The sequence below is a fragment of the Mustela putorius genome, unplaced genomic scaffold (assembly GCF_011764305.1).
Source record: "Mustela putorius furo isolate JIRA1106 unplaced genomic scaffold, ASM1176430v1.1 tig00000596_pilon_pilon_pilon, whole genome shotgun sequence".
NCBI lineage: Eukaryota > Metazoa > Chordata > Mammalia > Carnivora > Mustelidae > Mustela > Mustela putorius.
The window spans coordinates 5875182-5899434 of record NW_025421428.1 but is presented as its reverse complement, the minus strand read 5'-3'; the positions used below and the strand labels follow the sequence as shown (position 1 = coordinate 5899434).

The following is a 24253-nucleotide window of genomic DNA, read 5'->3' as shown; positions in this document are numbered from 1 at the left end:
TAAATGATAAATAGGGGAGGCTTAACTAAATCTTGTTCTCTCATGTAAATACTTCACTGTGATCTCTTCTAGCACAAAAGCCCCATTTTTCTTCCAGATTTTTATAACTGAGTTTAACTCATGTTGCTTTTTGCTAACTCTTTTGGGTAGCAGGTCGGTCTAAAATAAGACCTTTATGGAGATGATCTCTTAGAATTCCAAGAGCAGTCCTAGATGGTCAATATTATCCCCATTTTGCAGAATAGCTCATCTACGATGAGAGACGGAGTAAGCTGACAAAGGTCATGTCCTAGTTGGGAGAGGCAATTGTGCAAGTGGGTCACTGTGATGCAGTGTGGCTTCAGGAAGAAACCACCGGGAGAATTACATATACAGACGAAACATAGCCCCTCCAAAGTGCTTGCCTTGGGGATCAAATTTTGTGTGTTGGGTGTCACCTCAAACTATTGTCAGAACCCATGCGTGGGAACTGTCAAAGTAGAAGCACATGGTTAAGAATATCCATCCCACTAAGGGAGTCTGTGAATTCTCTTAGCCAAAAAGATAGTCTGAGCCAAGTCTAGAGGATAAGGAGCCTGATGGAGCTGAGTAATACTGGTTTGAGTCCTGATGGTATAGTGCTTAGAGGAACTTCTTGGGTAGCTTGTAAATAGTTCCAAGACTTGCCAAAGAGGTGTATTGACCACACCCGTGGACTAAGTATGTGGGGTGCCCTCATTTTGATTCATAGCCTGTATTTTATATGGTCCCCAGTTCTCCCTCACACCCTGTTAAAATTATTTTCAGTTAACCTTTTTGAACTACCTACTATGTGCCCGGCTTTGTGCTAATCATATATGTAGGTGTTCATTACTGCTCGCAGCAACCCCGGGAGCTGGTTGACTTTATCCTCCTTTTGTAGATGAGAATATTTGGCACTGAGAGAGCTTAAGTGCCTTGTCAAAGATGGGATTAAAACCCATTGCCTTTGAATGCACATTCAAAGCTTTTTATTTTGGGTTTCGTGAGCACTTATTCTGTGCCCGGCACCACTTGGCACCAGGGGAACAGAAGGCTTAGATCGGAATTTCTCACTGACACACTCACCCTATTAGGCAAAGCCCTGTTTCCATGAGCACTGCTCAGATTCAGCCCACTCTGACTGCAGGTGGTTAGATCTGCCTCTCCAGGAGCCTCACCCCTGCCATTCCCTTGCCATGAGCACAACCTTAGTGGGTCCCTGGGGCATAGCTTTCCTAACTCTTTGTGGCTTCTGGGCTCATGTACTGCAGTTCCTTCCAGCCCCTGGGCATCTTGGCCCTAATCGCTCCTTTTATAATTTAGGAGTAGTGCAAGAAGTTCTGTAAACTGAGAATATCCCGCAAATGATGACAAAGGCATATTTACTTGCCAAGAGAGTGGATATTTGTTTTAGTTAGTGGATGCTTTTTAAAAACATGTTCTGAGGAAGGAGGCAGAGTTTAGTGACAAGACCACTACCGAATTAATTGAGCTCCCACACCTAATTATTGATGTAGTACCCATAACTGTGAAAAGAACTGTGATAGTACCTCATTTAGGGAAGGGGAAAAAACAAAAAACAAAAAACCCAATGAATACCTTCTCCCTGACACTTTCTTCCTAAGTATTAGCCCCAGACAACGTGGGTGATACCTAGTGTGGGTGTGAGGGATGGGGATGGGTGCCCTGCCAACCTCGCCCCACCCCGGTCCCACCCACTCCCACTAAGAGCCTGCATTATCTCCCACCACCTGGTCTTGTCACCTAAGAAGGGCCCGGTAGTGTACTATGCGGGTTTTCAGATTTGGTTTCATTTTCACTTCTTTCCTGATGAACTCCACCTGTTCATGCCTATGCCAGCCTGTGTCACAGGAAGTGCACCCAAATGACGGGTGTCAAGCTTTCCCAGCTCTTCTGGACTAGAAATAACTAATCCCGTTTTGCTTATCTGCCGCCCTCAAAGCAGAGATGAGAGCCGGCAGTTTAAGAAGGTTGGAAATCCTGGACCGGAGCCAGGGCCTCTTTGCCTGCACACTCCACTCTGCATGTTCCAGCCGTAGGAACAAACTGCATTATTTTGTTTCAAACTGTGCTCAAGGGAAGCCAAGACCTTGTAACTGGAAACTTACCAAACAGAGAATTCTAAGACTAAATTTAGTGTTCTATTTAAAAAAAAAATAAAATAAATCGAACATTTTGTTTGTTCATCTTTTATATGTTAAAAAAGAGAGATTAACCTAGTTCACACTAACAACCCAAGAGGAGTATTCAAAGAAGTGAGAAGAAAACTAATCCTCTTGGTGAAGAGGGAAATCCTTAACAAAATGTAATGAAGGGGCGTGAAAGACAGACTCTGCAGCCAAACTTTCCAACTTTCAAATAGGGTAGCCTCTCTGATCTTCATCACCTAAAATTTTATTGTGGCTCAGAGAGTATTAAAAACTTAGGGATGAAAGGAGCTTCCATTGGCAGGAAATAGGAGAAAAGACTGGAAGGTTTTTCTCTGGTTTTGGAGTATAAATACAATTAACTGCTTTTTGAACGATGTTCTTCATTTGATTATGTGTGAGTTCGTTTTCTCCTGTTTGTGTTGATCTGCATCTAGAATGAAGAGCCTTGAGATGTTATAGAGGCTCTGTAATATAGACAGCATCAACAGTTTAACTGGAAATATTTTGAAAATTGTGATTTCAACCAGCCAAGGTATCCCTAACTAGTTCTTGTTCTTCCTCTCCTGCTTCTGCTCCCTTTGCTTCAGTGAGCATTAATAAGTACCTGTTTTGGACTAGACACGGGATTCAGACTGCTGGTGATCCCCAGATGCTGGTCCATGGGCTATCTGTGTTAGGATGATCCAGAGAACTTGTTAAAAATCCAGGTTTGGGGGTGTCACCTCCAGACTTTTCTGGTTCAAAAGGCCTAGCATGAAAACCACAAAACGTCTATTTTTTTAAGGTTCCTTAAATGATTAATCTACACCCAGATTCAGAAACAGTGAATAAACTGTTCTGTAAGACAAAAACAATTATTTCTTCTTTGATTACTGTTATTTTGCATCATTAGACTAATTTTCATTTTGAGACTACATAATGGAGCCTGATTAAGTTTGTTTGGAAGACAGGACCGCAGGCTAGCACTAAAAAATGCTTTGACTCCATGTTTTTCTTTAGGAGAGTTTTGATTTTGGCACTGGCTAGTCGGGGATCAGGCAGAGCTAAGTATAATCTGGGTAAGCTGTCAATAATTTTGGTTGCTGATGCGGTGCACCATTGTAATTCAGGATGCATGGGTATAAAGAGAACAAGGTGACGGTTCTTTTCAGTCATTGCACTGAGAATGTGGTCAAGAATCTTACGTATTATTTTAGTGGTGTGGTCAGTTTGTGAAATAGTGTATTCTTTAGGTTATAGGCCTGGTGATAGCTTATTTTTATATGACTCTCAGGAATCAAATGTCTACCAAAAAGCACTAATGGGTAATAGTCAAGTCACCGATATCTTCATATGCTTAAAAAGCCCTTAACAGCACCCATGCTGGCAGATGTCATGTGGATTTTATTAAAGAAATTTGAGCACCTACTAGGTGCTAAGTCAGCAAGAATAAGGACTTGTGATTTCCTGCGGTTTCTGTAGGCTGAAAGTGTGGTCACTTTGGTGAACCATAGCGTGATGTGAGATTGGGCTGTGCTGTTAGGTTGGTACAGATCTTAGGAAAACTCACATTTTTTTCTCTTTTGCTATCCTGATAGCTCTGTGGTCTGCCAGCTAGACGATTCAGCCAGTCACGCTGGTGATCTTTTCCCAAGAGGAAGGACAGCAGGAGAGTACCAGGCTTCAAGTCAGGATGCTTTTGTTCACTTCCTACCTTTATGCTCAGTCCTCCCTAACCATCTGGCTTTGGGCAACGTACTTGATTTTTGTTGAATCTTTCTGTCCTGTTGTTTAAAAATGGGGATAAGTATTAAGTGGTTGTCGACGTGAAAGCGCATCGCCCAGTGCTAGGCACACACTGCTTGGTCAGCAGAGGTTAGTTGACTCTGAAGGTCAGTCAACCCTGATTTGACTTTCGGAAGCAAAAGGGCTATCGAGATCCTGGAAGTGTTGGGAAGTTCCGATTAGTATAACTGGGGATAGTCGGTGGTGAATGAATCCAGGCAACAAAGGATAGTCATGACAACTCCTAGGAGGTTTTCCACACCCACTCACTTCTCGTTGGTCACTCAGTCATTGACCAAATTGTCATGTCTTGTTCAAGTCTCCACAGTTATGACCTCATAGCGGTTGAGTGGCCTAAGAAGTTGCTGTGTGTACTGGACCCAGCGTTACTACCTGACCACGCTCCTGGAGAGGAGGTCTAGCAGCTTCCTGTCTTCATCCCTCCAGACTCTGCTCTGATGTCTCTCTCGCTCGCTCTAGGAAGCAGGCCTGATTCTTGCCCCAGGCAGAATTAATGACTCCTTCTTTATGTGCTAACACAGTTGAACCTCTATTATACCCCCTCTTTCATAATGCCTTTGTGTTGAAGTTGATTGCATTTTGAGCTTTCTATTTTAAATTGCTTGAGGGCATGGCTTGTACACAGAGTGGATTCTCGGTAATAGTCCGATTAATACGGATCCCAGCACAGAGGCCGTTTCCTGTGAGCTAAGAACACAGTTTCCAGGGCTAAACTCCCTGGATTCATCTCCTAACTCTGCCACTAGCTCTGTGACCTTGCATGAGGTCCTTAAATATATAGTCACCTTGGTTTCCTCATCTGTAGAGTAGAGACAGTAGTGTTACCTACCTTATAGGGCTGTTATGAAGATTGAGTAAACACACAGAAGCATTTGGAACAGTGCTTGCAGTAGTAAATGCAGAGGAAGCAAAGTGGTCAAGGTGGTGGCTTTGTTACAGCTTCAATATTTCTGCATTTACTGGTATTTTCTAAGGTTGGATTTGCCTGAAAAAATGCTACAGGGAAGATTTCTGCCCCCATGCCTTCAAATCTAGTGAGTCCTACCACCTGACGTTTCCAGTTTCTTCAGGTACGGTTGGATACCTGATAGATAGGTACTCATGATTCCATGTTCAGTTATGCTACTATTTTTAAGATTTTTTTAAGAGAGAGTGTGTGTGCAGGGGAGGGGGTAGGGGTTGAGGCAGAAGAGAGGGAGAGAGTCTTAAGCAGACTCCGTGCTGAGCGCAGAGCTGGACTTGGGGCTCGATCTCATGACATCCTGACCTGAGCCAACGCCAAGAGTCAAGCATTTAACCCGACTGCGCCACACAGGCGCTCCTATGCTGTCTTTCCTTTTAAAAAATACGGTTCTTTATTAAAGCAGCAGTGTAAGTTAGCTAAACATAAATTATGATCTTAGAAATATTTCCAAAGAACTATTAATATCCACTTACACAGAACTTGAGGTGGCTGGTAGATTTCTTTTTGAGGGGACACCTGGGTGGCTCAGTGGGTTAAGCCTCTGTGTTCAGCTCTGGTCATGATCCCAGGGTCCTGGGATCAAGCCCTGCATTGGGATCTCTGCTCAGCAGGGAACCTGCTTCCCTCCCTCTCTCTGCCTGCCTCTCTGCCTACTTGTGATCTTTCTCCCTCTCTGTCAAATAAATAAAATCTTTTTAAAAAATTTCTTTTTGAGTGCCAACTTGGATCCATTGACAATGGTTGCATGTTCGGAAGAATCTTCAGGCCATGTCCTGACTCCACAGTTAATAGTGTCTGTCACAGGCACAGAATGGAGGAGTGACAGCACCTTGCTGTCCCTGTATTAAAATGAATTATCAATCTCAATGTAACTTTGCCTTTTTCTCTTTCATCTTAAAGAAAAGGCTTCACTCTCCTCAGTCTCGGTCCTGTGGGCTTATTTACATTACAGTGTGCCCTTCCATCCTTTCTGCCTCTGCTTTGGAAGCGAGAGCTTTTCTCTGGCAGTTTTAGTTGCTTTGATACTTTGCAATGTCAGATCTTGGCACAAAAGCTTGTTGCCCTGGCTAATAACTTACTCTAATTACTTTACCTAGTAGGTCACTTTTTAAAAGAGAGAAGTGATTAAGCAGGTGATCTCCTGAGAAAGCTTCCTGTTGACTGGATGATCTTGCCCTTAGAGGAAGGCACTCTGCTCGACTCCATGTTGGTGCACTAGGATTTTTTTTGTCTTTCTCTTCCCTTTCCCCAGTGGATAGTCTTCCATCCAAGTACTAACCAGGGCCAACCCTGCTTATCTTCCAAGATCAAACGAGATCAGTTGTGTTCAGGGAGGTATGGTCGTAGACACGCCCCAGCGGATAGTGGAGAAGCAAGAGGTAGGATGTGTTCCATCCAACTAAGTGAAACTACTGGAAGAAAGATTGCCCCCACCCCCTGCAAAACAAAACAAAACAAAACAAAACAAAAATAAAACCCTGAAAAACAAAACTAAAGAAGCATTACATTTTGGCTTCTAAGAAAAGCAGGACATTCTTTGCTCTTTTCCTTCTTTCCACGCACATGTCTGGCATCTGTCTAGACCAGCTGAAGGTCTTTGATTTCTAAGGCTTTATAAATTGTCTTTCTGTTAAAGCATCTTTGATAGTTTCTTAAAAGCCAACTCTTCCCTCACTAAATATAGTAAACCGAATTTGATCAGAGCTGAACCATTTATAATGAAAAGGTTTTTCTCATACCCTTGGAAGGGTTAAGTAGATTAACTTTTGTAGCCCCTGCAAAAAAAAAAAAAAAAAAAAAAGCCTTTTTGTTGATCTCATAGTGGGTTTGCTATTTGAGAGTAAATAAAAATGAGAAACAAAATCAGCAACACTGTTTGAATCATGAGCCATTTATTCCTTGATGATTATAAACATGGGTTATAATCAAATAAAAGAATTTAGTTCACAAACTGAGAGAGCTAAGAACTTCTACAAGACACACAACATTTTCTGCAACTGTTCTACGTAGGATGATTCATGGTTGAAATGTGTGGACATAAGAATGACCTGTCTTTAAAGCTAGTAATCGGGTATTCTTTCTGTACTCTTTTTTTTTATCAATTTCCTGGTGTTTGGCCTCAGAGGGGAAAGCGAAATTCTGCCTGGAACTAAGCCTGTGATGAAGCAGGCGTCAGTTTGATCTTTCAGCATCCTGAGTTCTAGGATGTGAAGAATGACTGTGACCATCTGATTTTTCCTTTAGTACTTGGAATCTCAATACCTTTTAGAAATGTACAGCTTCTAATTGTGATCTCTTAAGCAATTACAATTTGTTAACTGTCTGGTAATCTTGTCTCCCATTCCTCATGGTGTTAAGCTGGAGGCATTCTTACATTCCCCACCGATTGCCCAGCGCCTGCTCTGTGTCAAGCATAGTGAGATAGGGAGAGGAAATCAAACGTGGTCTGTGTCCTTGAGGAGCTCACATCTTTAGTTTCATGCCCCCTGGTCTCCTCAGATCATCTACCTCTGAGATATCCGGAATGTTGGGGGCCAAGCACTGGGGAAGGCTGTGCCCTCCACAGTCTAACCTCCACGGGTTAGGCCTGCAGCGGCTGACGGGGGTAGCCAAGGTAGCCCAGGCATTCCGGTTAGCCCCTGTAACTGCAGACCTGAAAAAGTAAGATGAGCTTTGAGACAGGCCCTGTTTTACTTACATTCAGCGTAGCTGAAGAAGGTAAGCTGGGGTACAGGAGGCACATTCTTCACCTCAAAGGATGGGAATTCCTCTAGATCAGAAATTGATAAAGCTGGAAGAGAACACAGAGATGACGGGGTCCTACTCCTCCCTTTCCCTGTAAGTGAAAATGAGACTCAGGAGAGGAAGCGGCTTGTTCAGATCAAGAAGAAACTTAATGGCAACTCCATGGAAGTATATGAAAGGGAAAATGACAGAAAGCCAGACTTTGAAATCGGTGGGCCAGATTGGGGAGTAAGCTTTCCCACTTGACCAAAAATCATTATGCCCTTGTCTAGAATTTCCAGTGGATTAAAGACCATCCAGCACCCCAGTTAAGGGTAACTAACCCCCAGGAAATGATCAGATCTGTGTTTGTTTTAGAAATGATTATTTTCTGTTAATTGGTATTTTACCCCAGGTATTTGGTCATCTAACAACAAGGCAGACGTATTTCTGCATAATTTGGCTGTGCTGGTAGGAACAGTATGTCACCTAGTTCAAGCTCCTCCGCATGGGGTATAGGCACAGGGTAGGCAGTCAAAAATGTTTTTAGTTAATTTACGCATTGTGGAAATGCAGTGGCCATTATAGTCTGACCGACCTGGATGTGAGTCCCAGTTCTGTCACCGATGAGCTATGTGGCTTTGGGCAAAGTTATTTCACCTTTGAGACTGATTTCGCATCCGTGAAGTATGGTGATGAGTGTATACGTTTGTAAACGTGCACACTTCTTAAGCAATGCTTTTCAGAATCCTAAACCCCTCACACGGTGCCTGGAGCATATACTGTGGGGATTTCTTGGGGTTTTGTTTTTGTTTTGTTTTTAAAGATTTTTATTTATTTATTTGGCAGAGATCACAAGGAAGCAGAGAAGCAGGCAGAGAGAGAGGAGGAAGCAGGTTCCCTGCTGAGCAGAGAGCCCAATGCGGGGCTCAATCCCAGAACCCTGGGATCATGACCTGAGCTGAAGGCAGAGGCTTTAACCCACTGAGCCACCCAGGCGCCCCTGTTTTTTGTTTTGTTTTAAGGGGAGAGTCTTACTTTTCTTTCATGTTAAACTGTAGAGCTGCCGTCAGGAATCAGCCAAGGAACTAGAATCTATGATTGTGGCTATCTGGGCATTATATCTGAGAACTACCTTGAACTAAGAAAAAATACACACACACACGCACACACACAGTGTCTTCATGATTTTTCCAGCTCTGTCATTGGTCCCTCTCCCTGTCCTATCCCTGTTGCCTTCTTTCTTTCTCTCCCTTTGCCTCAAAGAAAACTAATGGAGCCATGCAGAAAGCTCCAAGATAGAACTGACCTTGTGCACCTTTAATTGAGGACAGAATTTGCTAAAAGTGCGTCTAGAAACCCACCAGTGGTTTACTTTACAGTCTGTGTCCTGGCTAGACTGGCTGTTGGCTGTGTAATTTGTCTAGTTTTGTCTGGAGTCTTAGACTATTCAGCTGCTTCAGGGCAAAATCTTTTGGGGTGTCATTAAATGGGATTGATAATTGGCTTCTGATGAATATTCATTGTGACTAATGACTTTGGGCAAATTTTACACATACTATCTTTCTATTCTCCCACTGAGTGAGATTTTGATAGGATCATTTTCTTCAACTTGCACTTCAATTAGATACTCACAATACCCCTTTGTTGACTATAATCCAAATTGTATACTTTCATTACTTTAAAATTTTGTATTCTGTAAGGAATGAGCATAGGCCTCTAAAAGCCTTATTTTACAAATGGAGTTGGCCTTAGAATTGTTTTTAAAATAAGTGGCTAATGATAATTTATGGGATATAGCATTATTTCTGATTAAGCACAGATAAATCATAACACTTTTCTTGTGGTTGACTCACCACTATTCTTAAATACCGATGTACATCGTTTTGCCGCTTTGCATTTTGGAAAAGAGCCAAACAATTCTGTTTGTTTGTTTGTTTATTTGTTTGTTTTCTTAACCAAATGGATCAATGCATTTTACTCCAATTACAGAGATTTGGCTTTTAGGAAACCCCCAATGAGGATGATGATTGAGCACCTTTAAAAATGTTTGATTTTTATAAGGGATAGGTAATTTTAAAATCTTGGTGTTTAGCTTTTAGGTCTTTTTGAGGGAAAGGAGACATGAAAAGAACATTGTCTGGAGATAGGATCTCTGTCGCTTTATTGCTTGAAATAGGATTTGACTCAAACCAATTCAAGCTAAAAAGAGGGAAGTAATCAAGTTCTGTCTCAACCAGGAACATTCTATTGAATGACTTTCCCAAAGAGAATTACAAATGAATTCATGTGATGAGGACATCTTATATTTGTACAGCACCTTAGAGATTTTAAAATGCTTTTACTTATTTATTTGATGTGTTGTAGAGTTACAGAATAGACGTATTATTGAAGGAAAGAAAGAGAAAGAGGGAGGGAATCCATTAATATGATTTCCCAAAAGTGACATATTTGTGTGTCTAAGCTTGCCATTACTGTTTTGGAATTTGAGTTATATACCACACTCTGTGAGACTCAGGAAAATGTTAGTCCAATAGTTAAAAGCCAGGCCACTATCTTTATATGTGAATATATTGTAAGTAGGAATTATTTTTTATTTATGGAAGAAACGTTGCATTGATTCGCACTTAATAGGTGCTGTGCCACTGAGAACATGGAGAGGAAGAGAGGCAGGGTATCACTTTACAGAGAGAGGACAAACTTGCAGACCAGGTATAGTCCCATTAGTAATGGGGGCTTATGCCCAAAAGAGCTATGCGAGGAAAGTAGTGCTTTCACAGAGACCCAGAGGAGGAGGAGTTTGCCAGGGGCATAGACCTGGGTAAGGAGTCCCTAGCTACTCCCAAGTCTGAAATGATTTATTCAAAGGATGAGCTTAGAGAAGGTAGTGGAGACTGTGGCCAGAGATGTTGCTCTACATAGTTAGACGGAAGCTGGTGAAGACACTCCTGCCCGCAGAGACTTCTGCGGATGGACATGACGGGACCTGCACTTCAGTCTGAGTCCTTTGGCAGCCAGTTAAAAGATGGACAGGAAGAAGTGGGGCCCAAAGCCAGGGTCATCCTCCAGCCTCGCTGCAGGGTGCCGCTGGAGTGAAGTTGGTTCATTTTCCCCTCATTCAGCACCAGCAAAGATTTTTCATCTCTTCTAACCCTGAAGAGATGAGTCATGTAAAATACGACAGCCTTCTTTACATGGAATCCTACTGAAATGGGTTGAGAAGGGATGGATTAAACCTACCAGCCTTGGCAGAGTCTCTGGGAACAACTCTTGAGAGCTTGCTGGTCGGCCTCTGTTCATGACATGGACCTGATTTAAAGAACAGGGTCTGGAGGGAGCAGGAGGGGGAAGAAAGTAGCAGCCGTGGATTTCATACACAGCTCTCACAACTGGGAAACATCAGCAGAATATCCAATTTAAAGCTGTTCATGTTACACTAACCTCTGGGATTCTTTTAACTGGGCCTTGGCACGTCACTCTTTCGCCACGTAAATGTCCTTCTGTCAGCAAAGGCCAGTTAACAGCTTCCAAGAGAAGCAAAGTCCTCATGGGAACAGGCTTGCCAGAAACCAAAGAAACATTAAAGAAAAAAGGCAGAAAGAAACATGTGTTGTTGGCTTTTGTCACTTCATAGCCCTATCTCCAAAGGTGTTGGTTTTTTTTTTCCTTCTTTCACTATATTGAATTTTGTAGCAATTTTATTCCATTACATCTCTGTCCCTAAGTTTTTAATTACATCAAATCCTGATATGATGTGTCTAGCTCTTAAGAAAAAGAAGGAATATGAAATAGGGCCATGTCAAAAGAAGAGGGAGAGGAAGGATTAGTCAGTAAACAGTGCTGGGGCAATTGATTAACTATGTGGAAAAAATAAATTCTCACCTCTGTCCTTAAACCTAAATTAATTCCAGATGGATTAAAGAGTTAAATGCTGAGGAAGAATTTGGGGGATGTTTGTAGTATAACAGCAGTAGAAACCATCGTGAAGGATGAGATTTGTCTGTGAAATTATTTAAACCTTCTCTTCCCCAGCCCCCAAATTCAAAGGAGATTATAGAAGGATAAGTTATTTTCAGAACTGTTACGGAGCATTACTATCCTTTGTAAATATCCAGTGTTCACTTATAAATCACTTTTAAAAAATACTAATACTCATCAGTGGACTACGAATATGAACAGAGCATTTACCTATGAAATAGAACCAAGAAACATGACAAGCTGTTAAGCTTTAGACATGATCGGAGGGATAAAAATAAAATCCAAACAGATACACTTCCAAAGCTACTAACTTGACTGCAGTTCTTAGCCCTGGTGAGCTGTGGAGAAGACATTCTAGGGCATGGCTGCAGGAGTGTAAAGAGCCTCCATCCCTTATTATATTAATACATTTATTATATTTAAACTACAGTTGTTGTCTCTGAATCTTCCATCTAGGAACCATGTCTGAAAATTATTGACATGATCTGATTATATAACGTGATGTTGGGAGAGTGGTTAATACACTGTGGGAAATTCACTGAGTGTCCTTAAGAGATATATTTTCTAGGAATATTTAAGGATGTGGGAAAATGCCAGCAAATAAACATGGACTTTAAAAGAAGGCAAACGAGCACTGTATTTACAGTAATCCTAATTTTATTAGAAAAGGGAATAAAAGTGCTTTGTTTGTAATTCCCCAGAACATCCAGTTATCTTCAGGTGGCAAAAGGCTTTTATTTTCTTCTGCCCCTTTTTCCATTTTCTAAAATCGCTACTGTCATCCTGCATTAGCTTTGTAATCAGGGTGGGGAGGAAGCTTTCTTAGGAAAAGCAAGCTCAGGGGACACCTGGCTGGCTCACTGGGTTAACCCTCTGACCTCAGCTCGGGTCATGATCTCAGGGTTCTGGGATCGAGCCCCGCATTGGGCTCTCTGCTCCACAGGGAGCCTGCTTCCTCCTCTCTCTCTGCCTGTCTCTCTGCCTCCTTGTGATCTTTCTCTCTGTCAAATAAATAAATAAAATCCTTAAAAAAAACAAGAAAGGAAAAGCAAGCTCTTGCTAAATTTGAATTTGAGTGGTTGAGGTAGCTTATAATTTTTAAAATGTGGAGAAGTAGGTACTGAATTTTATTGCTCACCTCCAGTGAGTGCATTGCCTCCCGTGGATTCCGTAGCTCTGAAGCTCTCACTTGCTTGTGTTACAGCTGACCGCCTGCATCCACGGGGCCGCTGCCATGCTGTACCCCATGTTCTGGCAACACGTGTACATCCCCGTCCTGCCTCCGCACCTGTTGGACTACTGCTGGTAAGGCTGCCACTCCCCCTGTCCCCTGCTTTTCCTTCCCCAGCACCCGAGAAGGATGTTAGGGCCGTCTCTTATAATGCAGTTGCTGACTAACCGGAAACTCCTAACTGGACTGACATGAATTTTAGACCAGGCAATCGATCGCATGGCTCTTTGGTTTCCAAATGGCTTTCAGCTATGCTGTGGCATTCTTCCGAGTGCAAGGCAGTGGATCTTTTTCCATGGCTCACTTCGGAGAGACCAAAGCACCAAGCAGTGGTGTGTTTTTGTTTTGTTTTGTTTCCTTTTCTCCCCCAAGATGGATCGGAGCCGGGTGAGAAGCACAGTTGTGTTCCCCCAGGTCTTCAGGTTTCAGCCATACCCTGAAACGTTCTGTAGGACTTGTTTCCAGCTATGGTTTGGGCGCACAGGCCAGACTTCAGAACCCTCTGCGTTTTTTGTTTTGTTTTTGGTTTTTTTTTGCTGAGAGTGTCACTGTCCAGGGACATGTATTTTAGCAAAAGGCAGGCTGGCAGGTTTTAGAGTCAGCTCTGCTGCTTTCGGCAAGTCACCTGCCTTAAGACTCTGTTTCCTCATCTGCAAAGTGGAGTCGGGCCGTATGTGCTATATGAACAGAAATGATTCAGCAGATGAAGGGACACAGTGTAGAAAAGCTGCCCATGGTAGGGGATCTGCAGATACGTTGTCACCCTCTGTCCTCGATAGATTACCAAGAAAGACTGTGTAACGGATTTGGATCTGTTTTCCTTCTGAATAATTTCTTTCTCCAGCATAATGTGATTAAAGACATTGTCTCCAGACAGCTCAAGTCAGCAGATGTTGATAAGGGAGCACTGTATGTATGTAGGAAAAGGTACTGCCTGCCAGAAATTAAGAAATTCAGGAGAAAGGGACCCACAGAGGGGTCACAGCGCTGTCACTTAAAAACTGACGATTTAAGGACGTTTATTATCAGGTCAGTCATAGTCTTTGCTAGGTTCTCCCAGCCCATTTTGCAGTCCTGTCACTGAAAAGGCTTACTCAAGTAGCCAGGTTGTGCTGGGAGCTTAAAGGTATTCTGTAGGACTCCTCATATGGCTGTGTTGGGCTCACTCTCATCCCAAGAAGCCATGTGTACAACCAAGATGTAGCTCAGGGCCATCAGGAGAAAATCAGTGGCCCTCTCCAGCGCATAGCACAAAGTGGATCAACTTATTTCTCTCTTAGTTATGTATCTTTCTTATCAAGGTAGCTGTTTTTATCCGTGCCTTTCTCCCACTTAATGAAATTAAGGAACTCTTCCTCTGCTCAGACTTGCTGCTTCCTTTTGAGCTTCTAAACTGACTGTCTTGGCTTTTTCCATGCTGCCACGTGTCTCAAAGGAGAGGACCATGTTTGCTCTCCAGTAGTGTTCGTTGTTGATTCAATGAAAGACTGGGGGGCTGGGCCGAGGAGTCCGCTGACACTCAGGAAGAAAGAGAGAGGGAATTGGGAGGGGGAAGGAGGACAAAGGTGGAGGAGGATCGTGAGAGGAATAGATGGAAAAGGTAGAAAGGGGACATATGTTCCTAAGACAGACTTCCCAGTCCTCTCAGCCCATTGAAGCCTGCTGCCATCACAACCCCTCAGCCCCCACCAACATAGAATAGTCTCATAGGCATCTACCCTCACACAGACACGTGGCCCCCAGACTCACACATACACACTGACACAGGTCCCTTCCCTACGCACATGTCTCTGATGCCCCCGCGGAGAGACACCCCCTGTACACCTCTCCCCAGACATGTGCTTTAAGAGAAAACTTTAGAATTCTCCCTGGAGGAGACTCACTTGTGTGTCCTTTTTTATTTTATTTTTTTTTAATTTTTATTTTATTTATATATTTGAGAAAGAGAGAGCACCCAAGCAGGGGAAGTGGCAGGCAGAGGGAGAAGCTGGCTCCCTGCTGAGCAAGGAGCCTGATGCAGGACTTGATCCCAGAACTCTGGGATCGTGACCTGAGCTGAAGGCAGATGCTTAACTGACTGAGCCACTCAGGTGCCCCGCACCTGTGTGTCCTGATGCTGAGCTTCAGATGCAAGCACAAATGGGCTTCTGTGTGCAGGAATTGGCAGAGTCATTGTAGTTCCTCTGCCTCCCAAATAGTACAACTTTATTCTTCTATTATTTCGAAAGCTTTGGTTGCTAAATTGTCAGCTAGCTTGAAACTGGCAGCTTCCATTTCCGGAACTGTGCAGAGAGAAAGGCTTTGTCAGCTTCGGTGGTAACAATAGCTGCCAGTGTTGAAGACCTCCAATGCCCCAGTCTGTGATCTCACTTAATTCTTCTAGCAACCCCGTGAAGCGCATATTATTAGCTCCATTTCACAGATCGGGAAACCAAGGCCCCAAGAGGTTTAGTAACTTATTCTAGTGTAAATACCATATACTGTATGCTTCTGTTTTTATAAAAACAAACATTATGTGTGTCTATGAGACACAAAAATGTGTGTGTAGATGTGTGTATACAAATGTGGATGTATCTATATGTGTATATGTACACATACCACACACACACACACATACACACACATATACACACACAGGCAGAGATCTAAGAGGAAACACACCACAGTGTTAGCAGGGATTTGGAGAGGAGGGGGAGGAACTCGGTGTGATTTTTATTTTTATTTTGTTTTATATTATTCTGTTTCTGCAATGAAAACGTATGGTTTCTATACTTGAAAAGTTTCACTTTACAAAGAAATTAGTATTTATTCTAGCCATTTGTTCTTTCCAGCCGTCCTTTCTTGTTTGCTCAAAGGATTTATTGGCTGTTTTGCTCTTCCCTGTGGAAGGTGATCTGAGGTCCTCTTTCCGACTTCCTCTCTAACTCCAGCCCTCTCGTGAGCTGTGTCACCAGCCTGCCCGAGGGCAACAATGCTGGCAGGTCTACCTTAGAAGGGAAGACTTGACAATAACGTCTCCTTAGCCCTTGTCAACCCCAACTTCTCCAAAAAAATCGAAGCTCAGACTTGCATTTTTCAGAGCCTGAGCGGGTTCTGTGATTAGGCTCCATCTTGGAAGTATCTGTGTACATGATAGCAGTTCTTCTCCTGGTCTCTTGTTTTCATGAAAGAACTTTCTTGACATTTGACCAAAGGATGATTACAGGCCAGTGGAGGTTGGTATCTGTTTATTAACTACAACATGTTAAGAATGTGGAAATAAAAGACCCCGAGAGGGAAAAAAAAAAAAAAAAAACAGATCTTCCATTCAAGGCTTGATTTGATCACCTTCAGCCTGCTACCAACTGCTTTGGTCAGAAACTACAAATGTCATGAAATTTGAGTCAATGCTAATAACTTTATTCTATTGTGCTCGGTGACTTTCACCACTGTTGAGTTTAATCCTTGGTGGTGAGAGCCAGCAGGGATAACTAGCATTTTAAGTAAAGTGCTAGGAGCTTGAAACATGTAAATTTGAAGGAGGTTTGTTCCTCTGCAGATGATTTAAATGTTAAGTACGTCCCCATGCAGGGGATACACGAAATGGAATCTGAAAACTATTATCTCCTGTAGAAATGAACTCTCAATTTACTCACTGCACAGGAAGGGCAGATTCTAGTCATTTTCACTGCCAGCAGGTGCCCTTTCTATGCATAATAGACTTCGAAAGTGTAATTAACACATGAGGACCACTGCTACCAGTTTTTCTTCAGGTACATGCTGCTAGGGGTTTTCAGGACAACAGTGTAGGCTGTGAGAGCTTTTTACATTGCACTTGAAGATGAGGTGTTCATTGACTTCTGGACAAAGACATGTTAAATGGGGCTGAGTCCAGATCCTGCTGGTGGTATCACAAGTCATGGTCCTTGGGCCCAGAGACCCCAGGAGCTGTAATGCAGCCTCACGTAGAACAGAGGCCAGTAGAGCAAAGCTCTGGGATGTGGTGAATAAATGGAAAGTATGATGCCGAAAACCCCACAATTATGTGGAAGACTCTAATTGCACATTCAGAAATACAGCAACCAATTATCTGAGTTAACTTTAATTAGAGGTATAATCACAGATTTTAATTATCTGAATAAATCAGTGTAGTACAAATGATCTGCCCCCAAATATTTCCCAAATTAAAATTTTCAAATCCCTTCACATTTTTGGAGAGGGTGGTAGAGAAAGTACCTCAGCTTTGGATTCAGAGGACCTGGATTCAGATCTCAGTACCCTGTCTTATTAGCTGTGTAACCGTTAAAAATCTATTTGATCTCTTCGACTTGCAGTGTCTTTTTCTGTAAAGTGGGTTTGATTTACCTACTTTGAAGAGTGATTTAGAATTAGATATACTGGTCATCAAGTGGCACTCAGGGGCCACTTAGCAAATGGTGGCTGCTCTTACATGGTTATTATAAACACGGGACATGGATTTTGGTTTCCAGAAGGTTTAACTCAGATCAGACATTCTTATTTCTGCTGCTTTGTGAGCTCAGGGGAAAACTTTATAATTCATCTTTTCTTTTTACCCCTCAGATTGTTTTTATTTTGATTTTTTTTTTTTATTTAACTTGAGTTATTGTATGGTTGTTTTCATTTGCAGCTGTGGCATAAGAATGAAAAGAAAAGAAACAAAAGCAGATGGCAGAGAAAACGAAAGGAGTAAGACATTTCCAGCCCTTATGAATATTTAAAAACATGTGCTGCTGGTTCCTTTCTACTTTAGATCTGTACCATTTTCTTGACTTTGAAAGCGAAAATGAGAATGTTCCCTACCTTGGCTGACGGCAGCCCTGACCTTGGCCGGTGTTGGGAGGGCCTTCCCATTTCTGGGACAAAGGGATTAACTTGCTGATGAGAATCTGCGTTTTGCTTCATTATAATAATCACCATCTATTGAGGGGTATGTGTGTGTGTGTGTGTGTGTGTGTAACTCTTTATCAACATTATTGCAAATCTTCAAAATCAAACCGTAAATAATATCTCATTATTAGCTCCATTGTATGGATTCAGAAGTCAAACCTTAGGGACTTCTCGTGACTTAAACCACTGTCACACAGCTAGGAAATGGTAGAGCCTGTGGTTGAAATGTAAGGCCATCTGATACTAAAGCTTTCCTTACTAACATCCTCCAGAGTATGAGAGAATAAGTTGTACCCATCACCAAGATTTTGTGAAAAAAAAAATTTTCATGTAGGCGTCTTGATGACTTATGTTTTTCATTCAGAAAATATTTGTAGAGCACTTACTATGTACCCGGCACTATGCTAATTAGATGTTGCTAATAAAAGGTCCCGGTAGAAACCATATGGTATTTCCCATGTAAATTCTTTTTTCTGCCTTACTCTTTCAGAAGTTGTCCTAAATAAGGACTACAAGTCAGTTCCCAAATTGAATTGTATATTTGGGTTGTTCTGGACACTTGTTAACATGCCTTTGTGACAAAATATTTCCAGAGCAGATCAGGGCAAGTTCATGTTGTCCCCCAAAGACCAGCCAGATCAAGAGCCAAGTTAGTACCTAACTCCCCATGCTCTTGAGGATGTGACTGAACCAAAAATTATATCCTATGTGAACAATTAAGGTTTGAATTTTGCAGTTGTCTTTGTAAAATGTGTTGTATCTCCTGACTCTGGAAACTGTTCTTCCACTCGGAGTGGGTATGCTCCAACTCCGTGTGAGAGATTCTAGTTCTAGGCTCTTTATCCACGTTGCCTGTTGGGTTCCAAATCAATCTGCACATGCTGCATCACGTTTTCCATCTAGAATTTTTAGCAAGTAGGCTGAAATGTGCCTGATCACAGGGTCCCCAGTCCACATGGTGAAGGGGCATCAGTCTAGGAAGTGACTTCCGGTTGACTTGGGGCTGGGTCCAGTCTAATCTCTGTCTCCATTGATGCCATGAGATTTTGCGTAGGGAATAAATTGATGCTAGAGTCAGTGGGATTGTTGATATTCTTAGTGACAGAAATAGAAATCAGTGAAGTGTGGTGTGGTGGAAACAGATAAACCTGACTGTGGTTCTGGCTTCCCCATTTACTAGCTTTGAGGTCACCGAACCTCTCAGCCTCCTTTCTCTTCTGTCAAACATGAATAGTAATTACTACTGACAAAAAAAAAAAAAACAAAAAAACAGGTGTTCCATAAACAGTAGGTACTACTTTTGTTATTAACAACTACAGATAGATAGATTTATAGCCTATCTATTAATGTGAATATATAGGAACGACCTAGCAAAATCCAGTTGAAATGCACAACATCCGGGTGAAATGGATGGGTGTAGTTTAGGTAGACAGGTGTGGCTAAAATTCTTCTGTATATACCAAAGTCTGGGCCCTGTAGGTTTTGTTAAAGATTGAAATCCAAGTGAGCAGAAACTGTCATTTGTATTTTGTAGCAAATATTTATGAGTGCCTGCTATATCCCTGGCATTGGGCACAGGAAGGTAGGAGCTTCTTTGTAGATGGTCCTGGGTCTGATAAAACACTCCTTCCCAAAAGAATTCAGGTGTCCAGGCAGGAGTAGGAGAACAGACTTTTCCAGCTAAGCAGCAGCAGGGGACAAGGTCCAGTGCTCGGGGTGGAACCACGCCAACAGGGGCTCCTTTGGGGAACCGTAGGAAAGGAAAAGGACCAGGATTTCAGCTTCAGACAGAAGAAGGAGAGAAGTTGTGTCTGTAGTTGGCCTGATGGGGAGGAAGCGTACAATGTTGAACAAAGGGAAGTTCTAGATTTCCAGGGAAATCCCTTAGTAAGATTTGGCTAAACTTGACCCTGAGGTTTGAACAGAGAGGCTGAGTAGTAGAGGAGTTAAGTTTCGGGTCCAAATCCTGGCTCTGGTCCCACTGAATACATGTCTTTGGGTGAATCACATTACCCCTCCGAGCCTCCCGTCTCCTCGTCCACAAGAGTGTAGGGGAAAATATGTTCTCCGTGAGAAGCCTGGCAATCTAAAAACTCGTTTGGTGTTGACAGTCACCACATTTCAGTGCCCCTCCATTTCCTTCAGATTGAGAGTGCCAAGAGCCTTTGGAGGAGGTTTTGGACAATTTATGAGTAAATTGTTTTCCTGGTGGAAAAATGGCAGAGAGGAGAGACTGGGAGCTGTTTGCATTATTGGAGCCATAGACGCTATAGGAATCTTTACTAATACTGTGGGTTCTTTAGGTTCAAGTTCTCCATTTTTAAAAATTCAATCTTAACTCCTGTACTGCGACACTTAACAGCCTTTTTAAAGGTGTACAGTTCTCTGGGGTTTTTGTGTCTTCACAAGGTTGTGCAATCATCACTACTAATCCCAGAGCCATTAGATTTTTTAAATATAGTCTTTATCATTAGTAAGGTAATTGGTCCTATTTAAAAACAGAAATCTTTTAACCTTCCAAAAGCACCCACAGCGGAAAGCCAGTGTTCGGTGAAAATGAGCAGCGCGTGTGGGTGGATGGCATCAGACCCTTCACTTGGTCCCTCCGAGGTGCCCCTGATGGCACAGGTGCTAGGTGTGCGGCGAGATGGCAGTCATCCAGCCTCGGTGGCGTATGCCCGCAGTGGTGCAGAAACTTGCAGGGTTAGAGAAGGCGAAGCGCCCTGCCGCGGAAATGGCCCTTCCCCGCTTGGGGCTGGTGGTTGTCGCAAGCCGCCCTGTGGAGAGCTCTCCTGATGACAGCTTACCCCCCGCTGTGGGCCCGCCACCTCATCTATGTCTGAGCGTCAGAACCTGGCTTGCTGGTCCACCTTGTCAGGCCCGGTCCTGCTGCCGGATGTGACAAGGGGCCACACCGCTTGCCTCCCCTGCCCCAGTCTCTGACTCCTGCATGGAACATGGCTGGCCCTGACCTCTGCTGATACAACCAATCCTTGCTTTCCGGTTCTTGAGACACATTCAGTGTGTAATTCCTCACTCCTCCCGTACCTGGAGCCTATCTTGGACCCAGGACTTAGAAAACTGTGGAATTTCTATAGCACTGCGTGGTGTGGTCTCTCCAGCAAACATTCTAACAGGGCAGGCGTCACAGACCCTGTGATGCCATCGTGCCTCAGCGGGGCAGGGCCCTATCTCATGGCAGGACTTTTGGGATGAGCGTCCCTGCCTCTCTCGGGGTGGGCCCGAGGCAGAGTGCATGAAGCCACCAGCGCAGTGCAAGGCTCGGTGTGATCTCTCGGCACAGGGGATTTGTTCTTACCCTTAAACATTTGAAGGACTGAGAGGCTAGGCTGAGAAGGGATTTGATGCTTTACATCTTGGCATGTGACGTGTCTCAGTCCTTAAAAAACAAAAAGAACTCTTTTCTTCTTTTTAAACTTTTACATTTGCGGGGGAGTTACTTCCTTTTGATTTATCCATAAACTTCTTTTTCCCTCTCTCATTTCTTTCTTCCCTCTTTCATTCCTGCATTTCTATGAGAGTCTCCTGGGCGGCTGGTGGCTCCCGATTAGAGACGTCCCTTTGCAGCTGGCTCTGGCTGTTATGGTTCTCATTGAACTCTCTGGGGCAATAGAAAGCCCTGTCTCCTGACCTTTTCTCTGTGATTAACTTCTCCTGCTACAGTGGTCTTAGCCATGGAGCCCTTCCTGATGTTTTCCAAGTATGTCTCCTTCCGGTAGACTGAGAAGGCACAAAAGGGCGGACCACTTTAGGCTTTGATGTTGACCTTTCCAGGTTTTCATCCAGGCCTTATCTTTGTAGCTCATGTGTTCATTTAGGTTGGGTTTGGGGGCTTGGAGCTCTGGAAGGCATCTCCCCCAAGCCCCAAGGTTACCCCAGGAAGCCACAGGGCACACACTGAGAAGAGCACTGCTCCCGTGCCTCCCCTCCCCCCCGTGCTTCAGCTGCAGGGATAGACATGCGTTAGGAAACCATCTCCAGTGCCTAACCCCATGTACACCACGCTGCCCCACAGGGCACAAGCCCTGTAAGCTGGCTCCCGACGGCACGCCTGGAAGCTGGGCAGTTTGGGCCTCCTCTCCCAATCCAGAATTGCTCCTGTCCTCTCATGGGTCCTCATCCCGGACTGTTGCTCATAAATCAGGGAGGGATGGGTGGAAATTAAATACCTTTTCCCCTAAGAAAACTGTGATTAACTCATGGCATTTGTACCCCTTCTGCTTTTCAAGCCATATTTTCTGCCTCTCACCAGCTGTGACCTTTGTCAAGTCACTTAACCTGTTTGAGCCATAGATGCCTCTCTAAATTATGGAGACCAGCCTCTCAAGACTGCTGTCATGATGAAAAGAGGTCACTTCAGGTCCGCCCCACAGCACCTTGTATGTTTCCTTTACCTCCATTCACACACATATGCTAATACACTCATCTCATGTCTGCTGTTCACTGTGAGTGCCTGATAGTCAGGGACCCGAACTGTTTTCTCTGTCCTCTATCCCAAGCCCGATGCGATGCCCCACACACAGTAGTAGCTGTGGGTTGCCCGACAAGCAGAGGGAAGACACTGAGCATATACCAAATGTAGTGTAAGACATTCATTTTCTCTCTCCCCTCCCCAGTTGTCTTCTTTAGATTTAAGCTCCTGAACAACTAGTTGCTTTTTCTCTCTGGACACCACGAAGCCCTGTTACAGTCCCGTTTCGCTCTTTGGGTGTCGGCAGCTGCAGTGCTCACAGCCGAGTTTGTGGCCCTCGCAGCAGGTGTGCCGAAAACCTCACAGCCCACAACTGCAGCATCACGTTCACCCCAGCTTCCATGTCATCCCTTTGCCCCTACTTCTTTTCCTGCCCTTGTTGGTCTATTAAATTGCTTTAAATCTTATTTAGAACAAAAAATGTCAGTTCATTTAACTAGTAAAGTAGATGGTTTTGTTCTATGAAGTATCCACTTGGCTGTTTTCTTTTTCAGTTACGATGGTGAAATAACTTTTTTTTTTACTTAAGTTAGTGTGAGGGGTCAGAGAATATTAAGCAAGAGTAGCATAAGAGACTTTGAAGTCGAAGGATTTGAGCTGGAATCACCATTAGCTGTAACCATGGGTAGGCTTCTGGGAATCCTTTTCTTAATCTGTAAAATGGGTGGTATAAATGGGATTATTTGGGGATTAAGTGAGATAAGGTGGCTCAAGCCTCTGGCGCACACTTGGGGAGCACGCTCCACTGTCCCCGTTCTTCTGGGCTCCGCATATGGTAGGCGCTGCGAACAGGAACCCCTTCGTTTCTCCTGTGACTGATTGTCTAGAAGAGCCATGCAAATTAACATGTGCTTCATGCCAAATGGGCAACTCACACAAAGGCCTCTACCCAGGGAGGTGTTCACAACCTCTGGGGTCCTGTGAGGAGCGATGCTCTGTCCCACTGGGCAGCAGAGGTTCACTAGGACTTGAAGCAGGAGGGCTTGGGGCCCAGAGACACCATCGGAGGAGGGGCTCAGAGGCAAACTTGAAACAAGAGGATTCCTGTAGGTGAGGGGAGTCATGGAGCTGGTTGCTTTGACGTGATGAGACAGGGCCTTTGATTTGGCACGGCTTCGGGCCAGCCCTCAGAAAGCAGACTGCGGACGACCTCATCTCCTTCCCCCTCTCCTTCCATAGGCCACGCAAAGGCTGGGCTTCTGGGAAACTGTCTGCTCGTTTTGTCTCAGCAGAATGGACTTGGCCTTTCATCTGTTCTGCCATTGACGAGTGTGTGACCTGCATGACCTTCATCTCTTCATCTGTACGGTGCCGGTGGCAGTAGCACCTGCCTCACGCTGTTGTCGTGAGGGTCTGCTGAGCTCCTAGCCTGGTGATGGCCCTTGGCGGGCCACCTGTCGGGTCGCTCTCGCTGAGACCAGAACTGTGACAGTGAGGGCTCTCTGACAAGATGTGCTGTGAGGTCTTCGCTGGTGCTCCTTCTCCCACCTCTTGTCCCGAAACCTCTCTACCCAGGCCAAGCCTCCTATTTCAGAGCAGAATCTAAAAGTGTAGGACAAGCTGTGTTTATACTTTTGTTTCTTTTCCAAAAAAGAAAAGCTGAAACGAAGAGGACTTCTTTCAGAGTTTCCTTTCCCTTAAAAGTAGTGAACTGAGGAAAGACTTATGGGCTCCCCTGTGCCAGTCAGGACCTGTGACTAAGGAGGTGTGTGCCTCTGAGAGGTGGACCGGGCCCTGCGGCGTGGGAACTGTAGTGCTGACTGTGCATTTTTATGGGGAAAAAGAAAAGCCGCACAGTGGACCTACCAAGTCCCTGGGCAGCTCTTAGCTAATTCCGTGCTGGGGTCAAAGAGGTGTTGCTTACCTGGCCCCGGGGGTTGGGGGGGGTGCTCCCACCTCTCCGCAGGTCCTACCCCGCCCCTCCCCCTCTGTCTTGGGAAGCTGTGTTTTATGATTTGAGCAGCCAGTGTTCCTTTATTTCACCTGACTCTTTTCCAATTAGTAGCCACTCACCTCAGGGG

At 44.0% G+C, this 24253-nt stretch overlaps 1 protein-coding gene across 10 annotated transcripts in view; it reads left to right on the top strand.

Annotated features, from left to right (window-relative positions):
- Nucleotides 1-24253, top strand: part of DENND1A (DENN domain containing 1A) — a 494220-nt gene that overhangs the window by 262197 nt on the left and 207770 nt on the right. For all 10 annotated transcript variants that reach the window (XM_045082368.1, XM_004757352.3, XM_004757349.3 and 7 more), the window contains one exon: nucleotides 12827-12927. In XM_045082368.1, coding sequence (XP_044938303.1) covers nucleotides 12827-12927 — 101 coding nt within the window. The remainder of the gene's footprint in view (nucleotides 1-12826; nucleotides 12928-24253) is intronic.